Source organism: Nicrophorus vespilloides, unplaced genomic scaffold (genome assembly GCF_001412225.1).
Source record: "Nicrophorus vespilloides isolate i.1.1-1 unplaced genomic scaffold, Nicve_v1.0, whole genome shotgun sequence".
Classification (NCBI taxonomy): domain Eukaryota; kingdom Metazoa; phylum Arthropoda; class Insecta; order Coleoptera; family Silphidae; genus Nicrophorus; species Nicrophorus vespilloides.
Genome location: NW_017100090.1, coordinates 185929 through 209576, shown reverse-complemented (window position 1 = coordinate 209576; position 23648 = coordinate 185929). Strand labels below are relative to the sequence as shown.

General features: G+C 29.2%; 1 protein-coding gene across 6 annotated transcripts in view; it reads right to left on the bottom strand.

Annotated features, from left to right (window-relative positions):
* LOC108567571 overlaps window positions 1-23648 on the bottom strand; it is an 82525-nt gene that overhangs the window by 33520 nt on the left and 25357 nt on the right. For 4 of the 6 annotated variants that reach the window (XM_017928111.1, XM_017928114.1, XM_017928117.1 and 1 more), the window contains one exon: window positions 1005-1181. In XM_017928111.1, the coding sequence (XP_017783600.1) occupies window positions 1005-1181 (177 nt within the window). Of the gene's footprint in view, window positions 1-1004; window positions 1182-7795; window positions 7860-19003; window positions 19320-23648 lie in introns of those variants that run through there. The other 2 variants (XM_017928116.1, XM_017928115.1) reach the window with 2 other exon arrangements.

Below are 23648 nucleotides of genomic sequence, written 5' to 3'. Positions count from 1 at the left end.
CCAACGATGGTTGCAAGATAAACGCAACGCTGACTTTCGAATACTGAAATGAACTTTCCAATGTGCAGATTGATTACATTATCTGCAATAAGTTGGTAGTTTCAAGGGACTGGATGTCTGGAAGTTGTCATTGCCACGAATGCGGGTCAACAAGATGCCGCTTCCTTTTGTTCTTCGGTTACGCGATGCGAAGACATATTGCGTGCGTCTTTAATTAGCTTTAAATATCTAAAAGTTAAATGGCTTGCGACGAAAGAAATCCAAGCCGCTCTTTTCGTCTTCAATTGACCGTTTAAATTAAGTACAATTGCTTCATAAATAGCAGAAATTACAGGTTTAAAATAATACTGTTTGTTGTTACATCTTTATAGACATTTTCAGATGTCTTCTGTTTGCATTTGAATTAAAATAGATACTGAAGAACCGAATAAGATGCTTTGATTCATAAATGTCTCAATAAAGTAATCATTATTTGTTTAGTAGTTGTTCTTATAACTAAACGACTTTTAACAGTTTTATGTTAAATTGAAGACTCGTAATTCAAGTAATTCTATCTAACAAACTTTAAAATATTTTACAAAATATAGTTTGTAATAGAATTTGTTTGTTTGCTTGTTGAAAATATAATTATAAAATTGTATATATGTCCAATTTTAAGTCGACTTTTCTATATAAAAAGATGCGTCTTTATAAGATAATTGAAAACGTATAAGTTTTTGAATATAAATCAAGGCAACTAAATTCATTGAATTAAATAGATCAAAATTGTTGTAGTCTACGAGTGTGTGAAAAACAACAAGTACGATTTTGCATAACAAAAGTACAGTGTCTGGTCAATGGACTTTGCAGTATTATAATAAGCTTCGTCGCTATAATGGGTTGCAAATTTCGTAGGTGCATAGAAACCTGATACGTACAACATGAATGGATGGATTATCCGAAGAACCCGTTCTTCAGGTTCCGGCTGTCAAGTCTGCAAGGAGTAAATCAAGACTTTTAATTACCTATTGCGTGGATGCGTATCACGGATCCTGATTCGGAATCGGTGGCCAACCATCCTGCTGGAGAGGCCTCTGACTCGGATAGGTCGCTCTCGGACCGCAGATCATCGGAGGTCTCTTCCTGGATCGTTTCCAAATAGGCATAGGGTGGACTGCTGCCGTGCAAAAATAATTCGGCATCTGCAAAAACGAAGAATAGATCAAACATTATTACACTAAAATTCTCATGCGAACACATTTTATAAATTACATAGTGTTTCAAGTATTATAATAAATAAAAAGAAACCTCGAATTTTGAACATAATTCATTAGACTTTTGAGTTAAATGTTTCAATCCAATGTAATCAATTTGAAACAACATAGAATGAAATTTTGAAATAATATTGATATAGTAATACTAGTAATAGTACTAGTATAGTACACTAGTAATAATAATCTCAATTACATCGGTAATAATAAGTGATATTACTATTCGATGGAAAGTGAACTAACATTTATTTCTTTGGATAAAAACATATAGTGTCTTTTGTCTGTTTGTTCATTTTTAAAACGGATATTTCTTAAATATTTTGTTTAAGTTTCCAGTCGTTCGAATATCAACACAAATCTAATTTCAAGGATCCACAGAGTTAGAACTTTGTAGCGTTTCATTCGCTTAGATAGAAAGATGCAAATAAATAATATTAGTATGAATAAATCCGATATGTTCTTTTAAGAAACCAATAGCAATTGCAACGTTATTATTAAAGACGCGTTCGGTCATGTATCGACACTTTCTCTCCTATATATGCAAGGACCTATATTCCAGTAGAAAGCGCCTTATCAAAAGAGTCTTCTCCGTGTAAAGACTGTTCCTTACGTTTTTCCCATTCCTTGGCGATCATTTTTAATACCAGTTGATTTCCGCAGAAACGGCAAATTAAATCGCAAATTATTAGACGCTTCGCAATTTCTCGCTTAAGATATGACTATGTAGGTGACAGGTTACTATCCTATTTAATGCCATGGCTCGGTGGAAGGAGCAGTCGCATAGAATTACGCAGTTATCGGTTTATCGACTTTTAAATTGCACGACTTCTCCACTTCACACTTACAATACGTGCGTCCCAACATCCAGTGGACAGCCTTGACTTTCCTATATTTATATATATACACACACTTGAATGCGATAAATAGACACAAAATGTATCCGGTTTGGGCGACGGAGTGCACAGTTCTGCAAAATCTCGACTTTTCCAGAATCCCTTTCCTTTGAACACGTCTAGCTGCAAAAACTTAAATAACCGAGCGGAAACACTTCGAAATACCTGAATCAGCTCTATCTCATGTTTATAAAAACAAATTTTTGCATAGTATTTCTTTTTCTTACAACTAATAACAGTTTTATCCTTTTATTTTATTTAAATGTAAGTCTTTTTACAATTCATGAAAATATTTAAATTGTTGTCCAAGGACCTAAAGGTCAATGACCATCCTTGATTATTTTATGCTATTTAGTTTAAAATCTCGACATAACAGTATATATTCTTTGCGTCGAGAGACTCGGAATTTAAAAAAAAGAGCCGTTGCGTAGCAATATGTTCACCAGCGGTGAACTTTTATTGCAACAACATATGTCAATATTTATGACAATGAGGCGACTACGGAAGATATCTATCTACAATTTTATGTATAAAAAAAATCTAGAGAACTTTCAATGTGTTTTTCAATAAAACGCAGAATTCAAAGTAATTTGAATTATATAAATAAGAAGAGTTTTTAAAATATACCAATAAAAACAACTAAACACTATTTTTTCAAATATGCTATCAACAAGATGTATGTGTAACATTCTTCTATTACATAATTTGTATAGATAGTTTAAACACATTTGACAAGTCTTAAATTCGTCAAATACGTGACATCTGTTGGAGATAAGTGTTAATATAGACGTACATTGCAAATCAGGTTTATTGCAACAGACTCTTCCTCGATATGTTTACTTTCCTCGTGTAATAATGGATGTTACAGACTACATAAGTAAATCTTAACACACGTCCATATTTTACTTTCAAGCATTATAATAAACTCGTTATATTTGTTATAATTTACTGAAGCTTACACTAAATGTTATTTAAACTATGAACATATAATTTTAATGTTAGAATATATTATTATAATTAAAAAAATACGTGTTACAAAAAAACTAACTTAGTTAATTATTTACTGAAAAGGATTAAATTTTATTCCGTAATGTAGAAATAGCGCTTATAACAATTTTACATAACATTTGCATTTATTTTTAATTATCGAGTCAAGTAGAAATTGTCCATATTTTTTTTATCAAATTATCTTCAAGAGATTTTCTGAGATTCGATGTACATTATTTACATTGCAATTCGTAATTAATGTAAACACAGTTTCTGTTTGTGGAAAGTGATTGCTGGCATTAAGAAATAAACGGAATGTTCAATTTGGTTGCTTAATTGAATAATTGCAAATTTAGAAACGGCAATTATTAAAGAAAGTCGAAGGAAATGAATTCGTCGAAAACGGAACCGAACAAATTGCATTTCGTTGTTAATTTTTCGCGGTTCAGATTCTTTCACTTATACAAAATATAATCGCAATTTCCGCTTCAATAACATTTTTAGTGAAAACACAATAAAAAGAAATATAATTGTTTGTTAGAGTAAATTTGAATGTACGAATTGTAACAAAAACTAGAATGAGTCATAACATATTGTCGGTTTACAAATAAAATATGGATTGGAAAAATATAAAGAATTTTCTTCATTTGATTTAGAAATTCGATGATAATAAAACAGAATTTTTTCTTTTTTACTGAAAGGCTACAAACTTTAAATATGTGTCGAGACTGCTTAATTTTAAATTTATAAAATTAATTTAATGATTCGTTAAAATTTGTTATAAATAAATTATAAAATAATCATTATGGATTGATAAAATTTAACAGATTTTTCTCTTCATTCATTTCTACAAAATAAATGTTTATTAGCTCATGTGCTGTAAAGGATAATTAACGTTGTAATTTCTATGCGGTTAAATAAATATATTGGAGTGGCTGCAAGTCTGTAGTTCTTATAGATGTGCCACCACGAATATGACGTTAATTGCCTAAATCAGGATTTCCTGCAACGGAACACTTCGTAAATCCTGAAATTTCACGGAACACTCTGTTTATTTTGCATTTATTTAATTCTAGGTTTTCATGGAACTCTTCATAGTTTGGGAAACTCTGACTTAAATGATGAATATTTGAATAGAATGTGCGGTGTTCCATGTTATGTTTTTCATATTATTATTAATTATTCGCAAATAGCAGAACATAAAAAAAGTGTGACAAGCGCTCTAATAAATTTCCAATTGCGATCTCGTGTGGTTTCGCGATGATTACCATCTTTACTATCCGACATTCTACTATGCAAGCGAAGGAATGAATAAAAAAATAGATACAATATTGTTCCAAATTGAGTTGCGATTTCTTGCCTCTTCGCTCCGATGAAAAGTTCAAGGATGTAAGCTATAGTATATATTCTAATTTAGTATCGTCCCATCATATCTTTCCTGTTCGTTTCGTTTTCCTGTACTTGCACACGGTAATTTTCTGATGAGTAAGAAGCAACTTTTATGTTGTATATGCACAATGGCAGTATTTTTGTACCGCGCGACAGAAAATAAAGCAAACCTCGTTTTGCGACTATTTCTGTTCTGTTCGGCCAGGGATGGATGCACGGTCGACTAGCAGGATGAAAGTCCGAGAAGATGGAACGGCTTTCGACTAATCGTTCGACAAATTGCTGCATAATGTGGAGCGCTGAAATTAAATTTCTTTCACGTGCCGGACAACAATCAGACCTTATTTTTCTCTTCTTTCTCTACTTTGTGTTTTTTTTATAATGTCTATATAAAACAATAAAGTCATGGGAAGAGAAGCAAGTTAGACTAATTAAATTACGAACAATAAGAGAAAATTGGGTCAGATCTTCAGCGGAGCCAGAAGATATTCGCACGGAAACCACACAATAACATAATGTAATTGCGACATTGAAACCGTGGCAGGAACGATAAAGAATATAAACGTTTCGCAACAAGCAGATCTGTTTCGTAACTGATGCTGTCTGTTAATAGTAAAATTGGAATTGAATATTTCTGATGAACATTCTTACATCCGTCATAACTTGCATATCGTGATGTACAGAGTAAATTCCAATCGTTGTTTTGTAAGAAATATTTTAGAAGAAAAAAATACTGTTAAGGCCAAGATTACTGAAAAAGTAGTACTTATATCTTGCGTTGGATATTTCTGTTTGTTTTAAAATACGAATAATCTTAAGACCTACTTCTTGTTGCACAATGGAATTTCCAATTAGTTGAAATTAACTTAAAATTGTATATTTGTTTTTAGAACATCTATAAACAATATGTATCAATCTTGTATTTATGATGTAATTTGATAATAAATTGTGTTACATGAAGAGTTTTCTCGAAAATATTGCTGTTCCGCTACCCGGACTATTTGTAACCGGACTAATCAAAGTACTAAATACACAAAAAAATAAATCGCACAAAATGAGACTTGAATGCATAAAATTTTATTTACTATGCGAGGCTTTATTCATAAATCAAATAATATCTCAATAAAAACAAAATTTATATTTTTTGTCCTATAAATCTATAAATTTCTTGCATCAATTGGTAAGTTTTATGTATGTATATAATAAGATGTTGCAATTGAGTAGAATCAAGGTCGTGATAATTTTTTGATGTACTGCGGAGGAGTAAATTGTAGGTGTAAAATGAGATGCGCAATTTAATGCAGTTGCGACTTAATGCCTTGTAGCTAAGGTTACGTTGAGCACTTAATTACAGAGTAATGTATGCACCTGGACTACAACACCACCATTTTTGACTTGCATCGCAAGGTTTCTGAATACCAAATGTCAGTGGTTTACTTATAATTTACGTATCTCATTTCTTACACAACATGTAAATTTGTTTACTTAATACACACATTATTGTTGAAATTATATTTTCATGATCATATTTAATAAAAAAAAAATCAATTTAGATTCAAAATAATTGTTAGATACGTTTTTTAAAGATATTTTATTCAACTATTTACAATTATTAAATTGATTTAATTTAATCTATATTATCATAATATTATTAATTACAATTTAATTCAAAATATTTCAATTACTTTGTCCTCAATGGGACCAAGGTTGTCGACTACAATTATGTTTGATGTTTCAGTTTTATGTTCAGGAACCGAGGTTGCACTATTCCAGGGGCTTACGGCTCTTGAGAATCATTGATTCCATTCTATACTAATCACAGCCTTCGGCTCCCTAAATATTTATTATCTTAAAAATGGCTCTTCAATTCAAAAAGGTTACCAACCGTCTTACACTATAAATTCAAACTCCGAGTCATTTAATATAGATTAAGGTAAGATTACCAACAAAATTTGTAGTCAATACCCAGGCGTAACGACTGGATTTGAAAGGATATATGATTTCATTGTGTGAAATTATACATGGAGAAATATTGCAGTCATATATTACGTGATGTTATACAAAGAGCTGCTAACGGTAATTGAAATTCTCTATTTGGTACAGCACACAACTATTCTATTCATGATTAATTAAGTTAAAACAACACAAGAGAAAAAAAAAGTACACGAGTTTAATGAGCAACACATTTTCTACATAACATAAATATTGTTATTATTACTTATGCAAGTGACATAATTTTAAATCTAAATTTTTTTGATTTGATTAATCAACTATTATCAACAGTATAATGATTTTATTGGATAAAATCTTCTATTTTTTTTTAATCATCTTAATTTAATTAGAAAGTTTTTAAATAATGTTTTTCAATGAAAACGTTAAATAAAACATGTTATCACAGTTTTTTTTTTGGAAAAACTTGAATTTCTTAAAATTATCTTACAATTAGAAAAGGATTTACAATAAAAATAATATAAGAAGAATTTAGAATTTCTTAAAATAATGTTTTATATGTCAATTAATGTATATTTTTTAACGAAAAATTTAGGAAAATTGTATTTTTATTAAATAAAATGATAAGAAACAATTATGTGGACTAATTAATACATAAGATGTAACGTATTTCTGTATCCACACTCTGTGTGAGATGAGTGATTCGTCAGTATTACTAACATAATGCATACAACTCTGATTTTGTTTGTACCCACCTTATGATTGTAATGCATGTATCTTAAGTATCAAGTTAAGAAGATGTCTTGTTGAGGAAGACCGCACCCTGGATTATGATCCTGTCCTGCGGGCGTTTGTAGTGAGTTGAGGGTAACCGCATATGGTAAAACGTGTTAGAGTTGGGTTGCACAAGCATAGTTAATTGGCGATACTATACGATCGGCCTTTGCGAATTTAGAATTTCTTAAAATAATGTTTTATATGTCAATTAATGTATATTTTTTAACGAAAAATTTAGGAAAATTGTATTTTTATTAAATAAAATGATAAGAAACAATTATGTGGACTAATTAATACATAAGATGTAACGTATTTCTGTATCCACACTCTGTGTGAGATGAGTGATTCGTCAGTATTACTAACCGATATTTACTGTCATCAATTTACATAATACTGTAGTACTAATGGCAGTTATGCATATTTTATATTAAGTATAATGTGGATGCAGTTTAAAGTTATGAGGTAAATACAAGACAGGATTGGCAACTACATATAGAAAAATAGTACACAATTGCAATTCAATAATAACAAATAGTTTGTGTACCTTACATGTCGTGTAGTTTGGAGACAGCTTTTCTCTTTCGAAATGTATTGTCATTACGATTGTCGCAATCCATTTACATTAATAAGTATATGTGTATTAGTAGACTGATTCTTTTTGATTAGATTAATGCCGACTTCAGCTAATAAGGAACCGCGTCCTAAATAAATGAATTGTTCGGTTAACCGATCGTCGTCGTGTTTGGATTAACCGTAACAGTTAATTGAGCGGCAACGCTTGTAGTTGTTATTGTTCCTGCCATCTAATTAGAATTAGTCATTAGTGTTCGGTGTTATGTCATATTTGGATGCGCCGCGGCGATGATGATATAACGCGTACGTTAATTAAACACACCGTTTGTGTGTACGTAACGAATAAATGGGATTGCATGCGTCGGAATGAAATAAATAAATTAATGCGAGAGCGATTCTGGCCTATGGAAAACACACACGTACGTACACACGCTCTGAGGCTCATTACGACCGAGTTGGGCAATTATTCGCAACTACTGATTAATTATTCAAACACACTCAGCTCAGGACAAAAGCGGCGTTGGGAAATCTCGAATATTATTTTCCACGCAGAGCGTGCGCTTTTCTCTCACCGCGAAATGCCAACAGGCTTTTAATTGCCAACTAACTGCGCTTTGTCCACTTCTTCACCTGTGACTATGAACAATTCATGTACATGCTATTCATTATACGACATTTTCTATTCAAATCAAAATTTAATTGAAATTATATAATATATTATTCGAGATATTAACTTGCTGTGATCGAATGTAATTTAGTGAATTATTTCATTTTAGAAAAGTAAGAAGACAAGAAACTAAAAATAGTGTTACAAATTAAGTTGGCATTTAATTTCATAAATAAACAATGCAAATAATATCAGAAATAGCTATATTTCAAATTTTGGTATGAATTATAGATTAAAAAAATAAAAAAAATCGATGACCTTGATCCATACAAAGCTAAAAACTAGTCAACATCTACTTCTGTTAAAATGTCAAGTACAAAAATACTGTATAAGTCTAAATACTTTTGATTACTTATGTACTGAGTTAAATAATTGTCTTTGGTGGAAGACTACCTAATATAATGGTCCAAAATCAATAAATCTTTACAAAATATCATAAAATATGAAGTTTAAAAAGTTACTAAATCACATAATGCATACAACTCTGATTTTGTTTGTACCCACCTTAAGATTGTAATGCATGTATCTTATGTATCAAGTTAAGAAGATGTCTTGTTGAGGAAGACCGCACCCTGGATTATGATCCTGTCCTGCGGGCGTTTGCAGTGAGTTGAGGGTAACCGCATATGGTAAAACGTGTTAGAGTTGGGTTGCACAAGCATAGTTAATTGGCGATACTATACGATCGGCCTTTGCGTAGCAATGAATTTGAATATCAGGAGAGTCAAAATAAAAATAAATAAAAGTGGTCAATTGGTCGGCAATTTATAATTGCATCCGTCTCCATACATGGATTCATAAAATGGATGCGTATCTCAGGCACTTGGCGCTATCATAATAAACATGTTTACATAAGCCTATGTCAATCGATATGAACTTGGTGCGCTTAGCTTAACCTATTACTTCATTAAATAAAGCGAAGCCAATTTAAATGAAATCTAGTAAGTTAACTATAACTATATAATTATGTAAAGCAGTAGATGATAATCTAAATTTTGTTAAAAATATGTTCATTTTCTTGAAAATTTCACTGCATTATTTATTTCATTAATTTCTATAACAATATACCTTTTTATACTATTTTATTTGACATTTACAATTATCTGTATATCAATTTTTATTATGTCATAAGTAGTTCCACAATTAGTGATTAAAATCAAAATTTTATAAGTATGCTTCTATATAATTAAATATTAAAAAAATAGTTTTCTATTCATAAATACATTTATTTTCAAGTTCACATTTAATATTCTTTTAAATGTTAAATACTTTTATCTTTTCTGTATCTCATGATTGATGAAAAAAAAGTAGTAATGAAATAATATGTTTTGTTTAACATCTAAATAGCTTTTATTTAAGAAATTATTGAAATACCAGTGAAATACGTTGAGTATAAGTTTTATTAGATGTAAACGTCTAGACTCTAGACACTATAATTTTTACCTGAGTTTTACTACTTGGGTTGTATTGCTGACGGCTTGAAATTTCACTTCAGTTTATAACTTGGATTAACATTCAAATATATATTTTGAAACTACTTAGAAAAATGTTTAATATTTACTATTTAGACAAAATATTAAAGGAGATTTTAACGATTTAATGAAATAAAAACTTTACAAAAAATATTTTTTTTCTACGGAAATATTTACACATTATTTTCCTTCTTAATTTGCAGTTTCTTCCTAATGTTCATAGATAGTTAAAAAAGCAAAGACTTTTAAGAAATAACTAACGTAGAATATTTTCTTGAAAAATCTCGAATGAAGTGAAAGAATGCAAAAATCGTACTTAAAGAAGATAAAAATGACAATTATAGTTTTTTTTTTATTATAAATTTTAATTTCTCAAAATAAATTATAAAGATTTTTCTAAAGCAAAGTTATACATAGAGGACAACAAATAACTACTCTAATTGTTATGTGTTATTATTTTCAGATGAACTGTGAACATTGTTATAAAATAATAAATAAATTCGAATATGCAACGTTTTACATATGACTGATAGTTTGTTAACATTAACAGGTCTCAGTTATTCTTTTTGGCACACCCAAAACATCTTTGGAAGAAGCCTCCGGCACAAACAACATTTTTTATCTCAAAAAGCAATTAGTCACAGCATAAACAAATGACGTATTTTACCGTTATATCGCTTCCTATATGGTTATTAAAAGCCGACACTAAACTTCCTTAATTTATGTGTACACAATTATATATAAATTATATTTTTTTTATATTAAGAATTCTATATTATATTATTATGACTATTTAATATTCAAATACGAGATGAAAGTATAGAATTTTTTATACTAATGAATTATATTATTATATCGAATCTTCGATAAAATTATTTTAATAAACGTTATTTTAAAAGATATACAGTAAAACGAGGTCATAAACTAAATTAAATAACTACCATGTATGATGAATTCAAAATAATAAAGAAAATTAAAACTGATCTGAAACTGAAAACTGAACTAAAAACGAGGTCTCTGCCTCGATTAAAGCTATTTTGCTATAACGCGGATTGCTGAAACCTTTAAAAAGCTCAAAATTTACCCGAATTCCGCAATAATTTGAATCCGGGTAAATTTTGATTCGTATATAAAACGATTGTTCTCGAACATGTAGAGCTGTGCTTCTCCAGAATCTATGCTTGTTTGCGATGTAGATGAGCAGGATATTAAGGAGTTACTGCAGGTTTCTGGTAAGGGCCTTCAAAAACTGGCAGAACAAGAAATTGAATAACGTAAAAATAGTGATTCTGAAGACAAGGAACCAAAAGATCTAGCTACAGATTTTCTTAGAAAAAGTTTAGAAGCGAATGATCCAAATTTTGATTGGAGTTCATAAGCAAGAAGAGGAGATTTTGGTGCGATCGCCTGCTACCAACATTTGCTTAATGAAAGGTAAAGAAAGCGACAAATGACTCTAGACGATTTTATCAGCAAAAATATCAGAAGATATTTCACAAAAATAAACTTAACATTTCTGTGTGCAAATGTTTGTAAATAAAACATATATAATAATACAAATTACTATAATTACAACATAAAATTAAAGTAAAATTTGTTTATGTGTTAAAATCACCTCCTATAACGATGTTTTGTTTAGCGCTCTGACTTCAGGAATGCATCTAAAGCGCTAAACGAGGTATAGTTACTGTATAGTGGAAATAAATAGATTTGATACTATCACCATTTAACAGGAAGAATTCGTTGCTTTTAAGATTTATTATATCATTGAAACTTTAATTATGGGCAGAACTAAATTATCACATAACAATAATAATAATAAATGGATTTTTAGAAATATTATATAAATGTAACAAATTTAACTGGGCGACGGTTAATTATGCGATAACATCGCCAAGTTATCGCGTTCCATTAATGTGTCGCCTAGTTGTCTCAAACCCGTAAAATATACAAGATATTAAATTTTACTATTGATGAATATTTTCTTATATAATTTCTTCTTCAGAACAGGTAAGGTAATATGAGCTTTTCTAACAATAAAAAAAACTTTCTAGGAAGAGCTTGTACGAGTATCCCCATGTAGTTGAAAGCATCGAAATAAAAATGCGAAAAAGAGAAACATAATAACGGATAATAATAAAAAAAAATACAATTCCACTTTCAACAATTTCATATTGGTCGGCTTTTGTAATATGACCTGCAGCGAGTTGTGCACTTCCGTCCGTCTTAACAGACCACTTCCTGTTCTCGGATGGCTGATTGCGCGTCCGTTGCGGACACTTTGCCAGTATCTTACGTGCAGGTTACGTGAACGAAAAACTTGTTGCTGGTCTTTTGTACCAACCGTTGGAAGCTCTTGATATTGCTCGAGACTTGGTCGCTGCGAGCGATCGATCGATCTGTTTCCAATCGGTTTCCATTGTAAATTAAATAGAAATGGAGTGATTTAGGAAACATACAATTTGCATCTATTAAATTCTGTGACGAATCTATTAACGTGTGCTTCCATTCGACATGTTCGAACGACAGTTGCAATTGTGTTTCCGTTGCTCATTTAATTATTGGTATTGGTTCTTATAATTGCATTGATTAGTCGGCAATTGTGATATAGATTATAGATTCACATATTATATAAAACCATCATCTTTGCTTTATTTATTCACTTGTTTGTTTATCTTGTAAAAAATTACTGTCCAAGAAATTTACACCAAAAAAAATAATACTACAAAATAATTAATTAAAAATGGAAAGCTACAGTTGACATGTTTGATGTATTTATACAATTTTAGTTATTATTTATGAATTAAATAAAAATGAATAGTAAAAATAATACATTATTATAAATAAACACTGTAATGTGGCAATAAAACATTACACAGTCAATGAACAGTTAGGGCAAAGAACTAATTGGACTACGAATACTTTTATGTTTGGTTGCTTAAATTGCTTCTTAACTCTATGAGAGGCGGTGGGATACCCAAATGTCCAGGAAAGGGATGAATTTGATAGGTCAGTAGAAGATGTTTATGTTGAATCCATACCATTCGATGTTGATTCAGGTGACGAAATTGTCTGATTCAGTTTTCTCGCCTCACTTGGGTCTAAAAATGTAGGTATTTCTGGCCCTTTAAAGGGTTATATATGATCGTTATCCGATCACTCACTGTATATCTCATCTTATCATATAATTATTCTTTTTTAAGTGACTTTTACGATAAAAATATTGTTTTGTAATGTTTTTTTTATTAGATTACATAAGTTATTACAATTGAAATACAGTTTCAAGTAATTAACATTATTTAATTAATTTTACTGGAATTTGCTACACATTATTTTTTCCACGATATTTGTTTCATAAACAACATGATTATTATATCTCTTACTTTAAAATGTTGAGAAATATATTAAGTTAAATTTAAATTTTACTCATATTTTAACACATTTCTTTAGAATTAAAAATCAATTTCTACTACTTTATATATCTTTTTGGTGAGATGAGTTCAAACTTTGTTCCTAGAAAAGTCTTTTTTTTAATAAGTTTAAAATTTGCAACGAATATTTTAGGACTTTAACTTCCAGATATTTAAGTATTCGTATTTCTGTATTTTTATTTAGTCTAAAAGAAAAGAAACAAGTATTTCCAAGCTAAACAAAAAAATGTTTTGTTTTTCATCTAATTATTTACTAAAGATTTGTTGACGTCTCCTATACATGATTAATTATTTTAAGAAAATGTGTAACGTATATGACATTAATTACAATTCATTGATTGATTTAATTATCAGGAAATCGATACGCTTATTACTGTACGCTATTAACACAGAAATTGTTAATTTATTTCTTTCCTCTATCCATTTACATTAATGATACTCTTACATCAAAAATACAAAGCAGCAAAGTTATATTTACGAACCTACAAATGACTGCGCTTAAAATAATAATTGCGGTTCGCAAAATGATTTGAAACTCTCCGGCTCAGCAATTAGACCGTAAAACTTTTACTTTATACCAGGGCTATTTTAACGAAACCATTTCGCGAACTCTTTCGAAGAAACAGACTTCAAGCCCGGTAGCCGATTGCGTAATTATCGTTAAAGTATTTTTGCATCGTTTTAATAGATTTATTGTGTACTAAACTGGGTCAGCGTATCTTTAAGTTCAAACTAATTGATCATTGTTTATAACAATTATATAATATAATTTATATAATTTCATTACAGACAAAATTAGTGCATTTTTTACTACTTGTTTATTTAGTTCTGAATCGCATTGCACCTTCTTAACATACAATTATGAAAGTGTTACTTAATCTTTATTGGAACATGCCAATTTCACTACTAAACTCTTTGAGGGGCAATGTTGATTCAGTTGACAAAGTTGTCTAAAAATTTTTGGGTCTAGAAATATAGGAATTTCAAGCCACTCAAATAGTTAAAATGTGCTGTATCCTGAAAAGTATTGTATATAGAAAAATATTTTCAAATCTTGGAATATTGTGTGCAGTAATTGGCGTTTGTAAGTTAACTCGTCCATAACAGGATTTTTTATTTCATACTATAAAATCTTCACTTTCTACCCACACATGGATCATCAACTTTCTATCAAATACCTTATCTTTATGTTGAATATCAACTATATACCAAACTTCAAACCTATTACTTATTTCCTGCGCTTTTATACATGATTTTAGTGGAGAAAACAATAATAACAACGTTTATCTAAGTAATTGATAAACGTTGTTATTAATAAAACGTTGATTTCATACTGAAATAGATAAAAGATGATCACAAAGAGAAAGTTAAATATTTGGTAATACGATTGGATATATTTACCTGGAATGATCATAAGGAAACGATTTGAAATTAAGTTCAGAAAACTCTTAATGATTATTATGTTAAAACTTGAAATGTATTTTTTAAGGATTTAATGGAATTAATTTAATTTTTTTTTAGGTATGTTCCTAATATATTTTAAATTATTAATAAATAAATAATACTGAAAATAATTAAAATTAAAAAACACAGAAAACATCAAGAAAATAGTAATAGTACACTTGTATATTCAGTAGGAAGTGGATCCAAGGCTACGAGTTTATGAATCATGGAATAGAAAAAAATAAAATTGTTTTTAAAATCAGTTTTTTTTTCAGTGCGGTTAAATATCAAAACTTGCACAATTGGAATATTCATTAAATGTTTATAATTATCTTTTATCTAATTAATTATTATATATGAGATGTAACTAAATTAATTATTATTAAATCAATTATAAAACAGTGACTTTACTGATTAAGGTTTACGTACTTGAAGAATGGATAATTTGTGTTTGATATTATTTTGTTTACAATTTTGTTTAAGAAAATTTTCGACCATCAAATATTACAAAAAAAATAATAAGAATACAGCAATTCCTCGCATAGTGCGGATTATTCTTATTTACAAATTGGATCGAATTTAAATGATTTTTTCATCAAATATTAAATTCATAAAAAAAGAGTACAGTGGAACGAGCATAATCTGTACCAAAATTACTCGTATACTGAAACAATTTGCTGTATATAAACTAATGTAATATACGATAATGTGTTCCATTTTGCGAGTCATTTTTCTTACAATTTATTTTGCACGTTAAGCAAAATGCTCGTTATATGAGGTTCCACTGTACATATTTTGTAATTGAATTTAATGGCAATTCCATAATGAAACAATCGAACGCACGATAAAAATCTGTGTAAACATTTAAAGGTTCTAAAAGAAATATTTATATTGAAATGCGAATTGATCTTGCAGTTTGCGGAATGTGGAATGCATTACTATTATCGAAACAATGAGAGTTATTTCATTACTCAACGGCGATTATTTTCAACGGACGAAAACGAAAACGAAACAGGTATTTATTGTTCGAATACGAAACGAGACTGAGGAAAACAAAAGTGTAAATGCATATTTCGTATCCTCATTGTTCCTTAAGCAAATACATTGTTTGAGCTTGTTATTTATTATTTGTAGATAGTACACATCCGTAGTTTATTTAAAACGTTGTAATGGAAATTCGAGTACGAGTATGTTTTGTTTACATTTTATTATTCATTCATGAAAAATTCGCTGTGGTTAAATAGTATTTCGAATCACACATTAATGATAATTTGTAGGACATATTTCAGAAAAAATCTAATTCGATTATAACATCAGAAATTTGTTTGCTTGCTTTCCACAAAATTACTTCGATAAGAAATTCGTTTTCAAGAGAATATGATCCTTCGTAAAGACACACAGAAAAGTTTAATTAAATAAACAATCAACTTACTTACAAATGGAAATTTATTTTGAAATATGAGTCTAAAGCAGAGGTTCCCAAACTTTTTTGTGTCGTAGACCTCTTGCCATGTTTTTCGGTTTTGGGTAGACCCCCTACTAACCTGGTATTGATTTTTTTTGTAAATTTCTAACTGTAACTAACTGTTACTATGCACATTATTTATATTGAGACATCTTTATAATTATTAAGATCTTTGCTCTGAGACTGAACGTATGCTTGTAACAAGATGATACTGATATATCATTATTTGCAGGTTTTTACAAGACCCCTGGGGGTCGATATAGACCACTTTGGGAATCTCTGGTCTAAAGCATGGCCGTTCCTAGCAAGTGCGGGGCCCAGGGAAAAAAATAATTTTGGGGCCCCTTAAACATTTTTTTTCTAATTTAAAATCGCAACTCTAGTGAAACTTTTATTTTTCCACGTGTCCTTTAATTCGAGCCTAAAAAAACATAAATGTTTGGTGCAGGTTCACGTTCGTGCCTGCCGGTTCGCATAAGGCTGCGGGGCCCTCAGAGCACCCTCGCCCCGGTGTAAGGACGGTTTTGGTCTAAAGTTGATTGTGTTTTTTGTCTTTCATTTAGCAATTGCTAATACGGAGTTCTTGCATTTATCACTGATTGCTTAACAACAATACTTCTTCCTGAATCAGGATTATTTTCATAAATTTCGTCTTAATTTTATTTGTCTTCATTGGCAATAACGTTTTCTAAAACTTAAATTTTGCATTCTTATTTACTTAAATCGTTATCGTTATCAGAGGTATAAGTGTGGTTGTACTAATTTCTTATAGTACCTTTAAATATGTACCAAATTTGGTGATTATTCATTTATATCATTATATCATGTACTTATAAGTGATTAAATTAAATATTGAATAAATAATAATAATATTTTTTCAAAAAAGTATAAAATTACATAAATTACTTACTGCAAATTATTATAAATATTTTGTTTATGATGAATATATTAATAAATAAAAAAAAATCAGAGAATTTACGCTTTAAAATGATACAGTTTATTATAATTTTTTAATTCTTAAATACCGTGTATGTGCCGTTTCCGTAAAAAGCGTAATAACGAGCGTCAACACATTTTATTTGTCATTAATTCTGCAATAGGATATGGTGTCGTAAGTGGGACACCAGAAAAAGTGTGCAAACAGTTGATTGAATTTTAGAGCAGACATTTCATAAAAATGATCTCGATTCGTAGCTGTATTCAACTGAAACAGTTAATGCGATGCTGTTTACCGTAAATATTATGCAGGAAGGACAACTTTTGAATGGAGATACCTACTTGTGACATTTACAACAACAGCAAAAAAAATGCATTCAAACATTGGAATACTGGTTTTTTTTACATATATTTGTGAGTATAAGTGAATTGTGAATAAATAATGTGAAAAAGTAATTTTTAAATACAAACAATACCTAGCATAATCCGGCTTCAATCAGTCTGGATTCACTATAGTCCGGTTTGAAAATTTTTAAAACAAACTAAATTTTAATTGAACAAAATAAAAATTAATTTAAACAAAAAGTAGACAAAATAATTTATATATAAAGCGTTTACACAAGACTTTTTTTGTATGTATTAGTTCCTCTATTACTCCAATTTCAAACAGTCTGGATCTATTTATTGAAGATTAGCTAATTGTTAAAACAAGAAATTTATAAATTTAGAAAGGTTGAGAGTTATACAAGATTTTTTAATTATCGGGTTGTGTTATCAGTAATGGAAATAAGAAAATTTTCATTTTGCGTAATATTATGTAAAAAGGACAACTTTTTTTTTATATAGAATAGACACGTGTAACCTTTACCTTTGTTTACTTTACCAAATTATGATTTGGTGACAAAATCAATCATAATTATGTACAAAGTATTAATTAATATATTAGTACTACTACTGTTTTCCATAGCAAATTTCATATTTCATTTAAAATTTTATTGGAAAATAAAATATGTTTACGTAAGAATTTACTTTGAAAATGTGATAAGAAGTTAACTATTGTCTTTTATTAGATTGTTATCAGAAATTGAAACAAGAACTCGTTATTATGATTATTTATAAGAAGCTACCTTGAAGATCTGATGTAACATTTAAATCAGATAGGAAAATTTAAATCATTCAAAGATTCCAAGAAAAATACTTAATGATTTTCATTAGGAGCTTCATAGTTGATTACAAATAAGTACGTCCACCATAATCTCTATTTGATTACATGTTTATACAAGTTAAAGACTCTTTGAAATATTTTTTTCTTTAGTTGTATGTTTAAAAATGTTATTTTATGCTTACTGCATGACTAAAAATAATTAAATTAAATATAATATTCAATTTAATAATAAGTATTTATTTCCATTGAAGATAACACAACCAGAAAGCAATTAAATAAATGAGAAAATTTGAATATGCGTTAATAAAGATTGCGGTTAGAGAAAGCATCAACTGGATATCGTTGTCATTACGATCCAGCTTTTACTTAAGTTGTATAAAAATATACCGAATCGAAGATAAACGTATGTACGTTAACTTTCTAAGAGTATAGAAAAGTGCTGCGATGGGAACTCGTGCTGCGTACAGGATAATGTAAACGGATTAACGCATATCTAAATTAATTAAAGAAACGTCCTTTGTTTAATAAAAAGAACCTCTAACAAGTTTCCATGTTTAACTGTTAAACCCGATATAAATCTTCCGCATAATCAAGCAAATGTTTACCTCCACGTGAAAGCTTCCTCGACATATGCGAAATGTGGAATCACCAAAAGTACCGCACGTCGTTCCTCCACATGCTGTTCTTCTCCAACGATATGCGTCTATACTTTTATCTCGGTTATTTTTATGGTAGAAACTCAGGAGCGCGCACAGCCTTTGTGGTAGAAACTATGTGGGTGTGTCTGGGGTTCTGCATTAGCTGGTAATTAAAACATCTACACGTTCCACAACAACCATATTCTTTCACTCCAATACCGAGGACGTCCAAGCACTTTGTGATTGTTTGTCTTTCTTTTGTTCCATCGCGAATGCGATCGACCAATGCGCAAGGCAAATCAATTAATACTAATGTCTACTTAAGTTGACGCGAATTGCGACCAATCAATCCCAATGAATTCGATGCGATCGGCGGATCGCATTCTATCGGACCCACAAGACCTCGGCTAATTACTGCTACGAGATTCTTCCTCTGCACGTTATTACCACTCTTCTTTCTTTCGTTTTATTATATTTTCTATACCCGCTTTTTGATAGAAAGCAGCACAGTTAATTACGTTATTGGAAAACCGCTTCGTTTTATGAACTTGTGTGTTGGAGATGCTCTCAACGCTGAGCACTTTTTCTTCTTCGCTCTGTGTTTGTATCCTCGTGAGTGCGTTAACCTACGACACAGTGTTTTTGTTATAAAATACGTCGAGGAAACGGAATCAAGTGGTTCAAATCACTTACATAACAAACCTGATCCCACTTGAATACTATATACAACATATCCTTATACCAATAAATATTTGAAGACAAATAACACTACTCAATCTTTTTATAATAATTAGACACTTCATTAATAAAAAATGTATTACTTTTAACCACATTACAAACATCGATTGTATAATTTAAAAATAATTCTGTATGATTATATACAGTACAATAATATAAGTATCATAACAAATTATATTTATTTATAATAATAATTACTACATTTGTTCAATCAAAATCCTGTTAACTTTTTAAAATAAATATATATTTGAAATAATAATATCAACACTCTAAATATAAAATTTAGATACTAAATAAACTAATGTTAAATATTTGGGTATGTATGTTATTATCAAATTACTAGTATAAAATTTCATAATGAAATTAGAGGAAAATTTGAATCTCTCAAAGAATGTTTCTTGCACATTTAATAATTTAGCATTTCACTTTGTTTGTCTTTAAATGCTAACTGATAAAAATGTTTATAAGAATCTTTTGTTTAACATTGTTAAATTGTTGATACAGGAATCAGGAGATTCACTTTATTGCTAATATTTAAAATTATCAAATTTTTAAACTTATTTTTATGTTATAATTGAAAACTTATTGTTATATAGTAGTGATTATTGTCTTGTGAATGAAAAGTCAATATTAACCTGAATTGTCTATTCTATATAGAAGCATTAATGTTTGCACTTCTTAATACAGTAAGACTTCGTTTAGCTCTGCCTCCTTTAACGTTGATTTGCAATAACGCGGTTTGCTGGAAACATTAAAAAACTCAAAGTTTGTTTTATTATTTTCTTATCGATTTTCTATAAGTTTAAGATTCTGGTTCGTGTTTTTCATTTGTGTTCTGTTTTCATTGTTATATAAATACCAGTTGTACAGTTTTGACTGATCACTCTAGTATTTCAATGTTGGTGTTTCTTGCTGAGCCTCGTAATGATCTTATTATATTATTTTTTAATAGTTAATATATATTGTATTTAAGTTAATTTAACTAATTTTGCTTTGTCCAGATGTGTATATCTTTCTATGCTAGTTTTGTCCAGATGTATATTTTATATTATCCACCTGTGGTAATTATTTCTTAATTAAATTTATTACATTTGAAACGGTATATAATCAAAATATTTTCTGTACTAATTTTTATTTTGCTCAATTAAAATTTAGTTTGTTTTGAAATTTTCAAACCCGACTATAGTGAATCAGGACTGATTGAAGCCGTACTATGCGAGATATTAGATGCGAAAATTGAATCAAAAATATTTCTTTAACAATATTTTTTTCCCAATATTATAAATTCGAAAAAAAATACGAGTTTATTTTTGTTAATATATAAATTTGACATTTGCTGAAAAACAATTTCACGTAAATGTTCTAAACAAGTTGTATACAAAACTCTGAAGCAATTTACATGATTTATATGCGGTAATTTAACGGGACTTATTTGAATTCCGATATTGTCTTACACTTTTTGGACATGCCTATATCAGTATGATCTTGATTAACTTCAATCGGTCAAGGACAAACAATTTATTGAGAACATAGTCTTTAGGATTATAGAAAAATCAATTTGATTTCTAAAAATAAAAGAGTAGAAAATATTACGTGTAGGTGTGTTTTTTTTCAATATTGAATATTAAAAAAACAACTAAACAGTAATAATGTAAAGTCACTGTATAATCTCGAGTATAATACGCACATTTATTTTACTTATTTCATTTCGTTAAAATGAGGTCACGTAATATAAATATTCAATATTGTTCAAGCATTATTATAAAAGTGTTTTTTATTATTTTTTTTTAGTAGCAATTAGTTATGAGCAATATTTGATTATTCTTGAAAAATAATTATATAAGGTTGCGCATTATATTCGAGTTATTGCAGATTTAATCATTATATTATAATTTGAAAATTACCTAATGTTAATTGATTTATTTTGAAATTATAGTTATGATATTTTACTGTAATTTTCCCAAATTGTAAGACACAACGATGAAAATCGTTCTGTTACAATAATCTTAGCTCGTCGACGATATTTAAGGTGACTTTGGACTTCTCTATCTCACTTCTACATGTTTGCTTCATTCCAGAACAATACGCAATTCGTTATTCATGTAATCAAAATAACAAATCATCAACCGAAATACATATATTCTCACGCTCTTCAATTCACTTTTACGAATAAAACGTAACTCACAAATATAATACGTACACAAGTACAATGCGCAGTGAAAAATTGTTATATGTATAAAAAAGGATCCTGTAAACTTTGTAGTTTGTTTTGAATTAAAACATTTGGTTTAAAATAAAAATGTAAAAAAATGAGTATTGTAAAATTCAAACATTTCATAAAAGTACAAAGTAAAATGTTAAGTAATTTAATTTCACCGACTAACGTGCACTTATATAATATTAAAAACCTACTCACTGTACACAGTCTCCTGTTTAGTGTAATAGTTGTTGTAATAGCTGTTGTAAATGTTGTGCGCATTATACCCGAGATTTTGTACATTTTAAATGATCTTTGAGTGTTTCAATATAGAGGTATCAAATGGTATCGATCACCCATCAAATAAACTTTTTACTTAACTTTCGCGAAAAGCCAAATATCAAGAACGTCTTTCAATTTATTTGAATAAATCATTCAATAACATAAGTATAATTAATTGTAGTTTTCAATTGAAAAACAGTCTTTTCAATATCAATAATAATTATTTAAGTCTGCGTAGCAACGAATATATATATTCAGTGATAACGAAGGCGTTGGAACGATAAGTCGTGCTATTTTTATTTACTTGATTCAGAGACAAACAAAAAAATTATGAGACTATTCTAACGTTTCGAATCACAGCAAAGTATTATATTAATGAGTACTAAAACTTGTAAGCTGTACAAATTGAAGGTGCATTGTATCAAGAGGAAACGATTAAAATTCGCGATTCTGTTTAACGAGTGGTGAAAGGAAAGTGTTCAATAATAATCGGTTAATTAAGTAAATTAATATTTTTTTTTCAGAATCTGCGGAATTCGCTTAATTATCGAATGCAAAGTAGCCGTTATTCTATGTTATCTAAAGTATACCAAGCATGTTTAGTTTTTTTAAATTTATTGTAGATAGTGGATTTGCGTAATTCAAGTCTGATAAAGGCTTGACTGTAAGCATTTAATTTTGTCATATCAATATATTTATTTGGGTTAAAGTTTTCAGTTTCTTTATGAATCAACATACAAATGATGAATGTAAAACTTGTTTATAGCCCTAATTTTATTGGTACATAAAAACTAAGTGTTAAAGAAAGCTGACATATTAAGTTTTTTTTTATCAATTGTCATAGAAATTATCAATGTAAAACCTGCTTTAGACCTAATTCTAATAATAAAAAAGGTCTAAATGATTATTTATCATTATTCGTACATTCTCATTTATTATCAATCATCTTACAATCTTTTAGCTGCTATGTAAACACTAGATCTTAATATGTAAAAATAGCTGACATATTTTTTGAATCACTGTATTATTAATGTAAAACCAATATTTACTCGTAACTCTACTGGTAGGAATACACTAAAACTAAATAAGTTACAGACAACTGACGTTTTACTCATAATTTTCTTAAGGACAGTTCGGAAAGACCAGTAATTGCGACCGTAGAAAAACTAATAAAACGCTTCATGGCTTAAGACTTCGCCGTTTTTTTATTACATACTATATGTATATATATATATAAATCTATGCCACTCGACGTACGCTTTTGAGGCCAATCCAAATCGTTATGCAAATAGCATCCAGTAAACCGTTCAAAGCATCATTCTCATTTTTTTTATACAATCTTAAAAAAGAATCATCCATCAACTGAATACAATCTATACGTTAAGAAAAAAACTT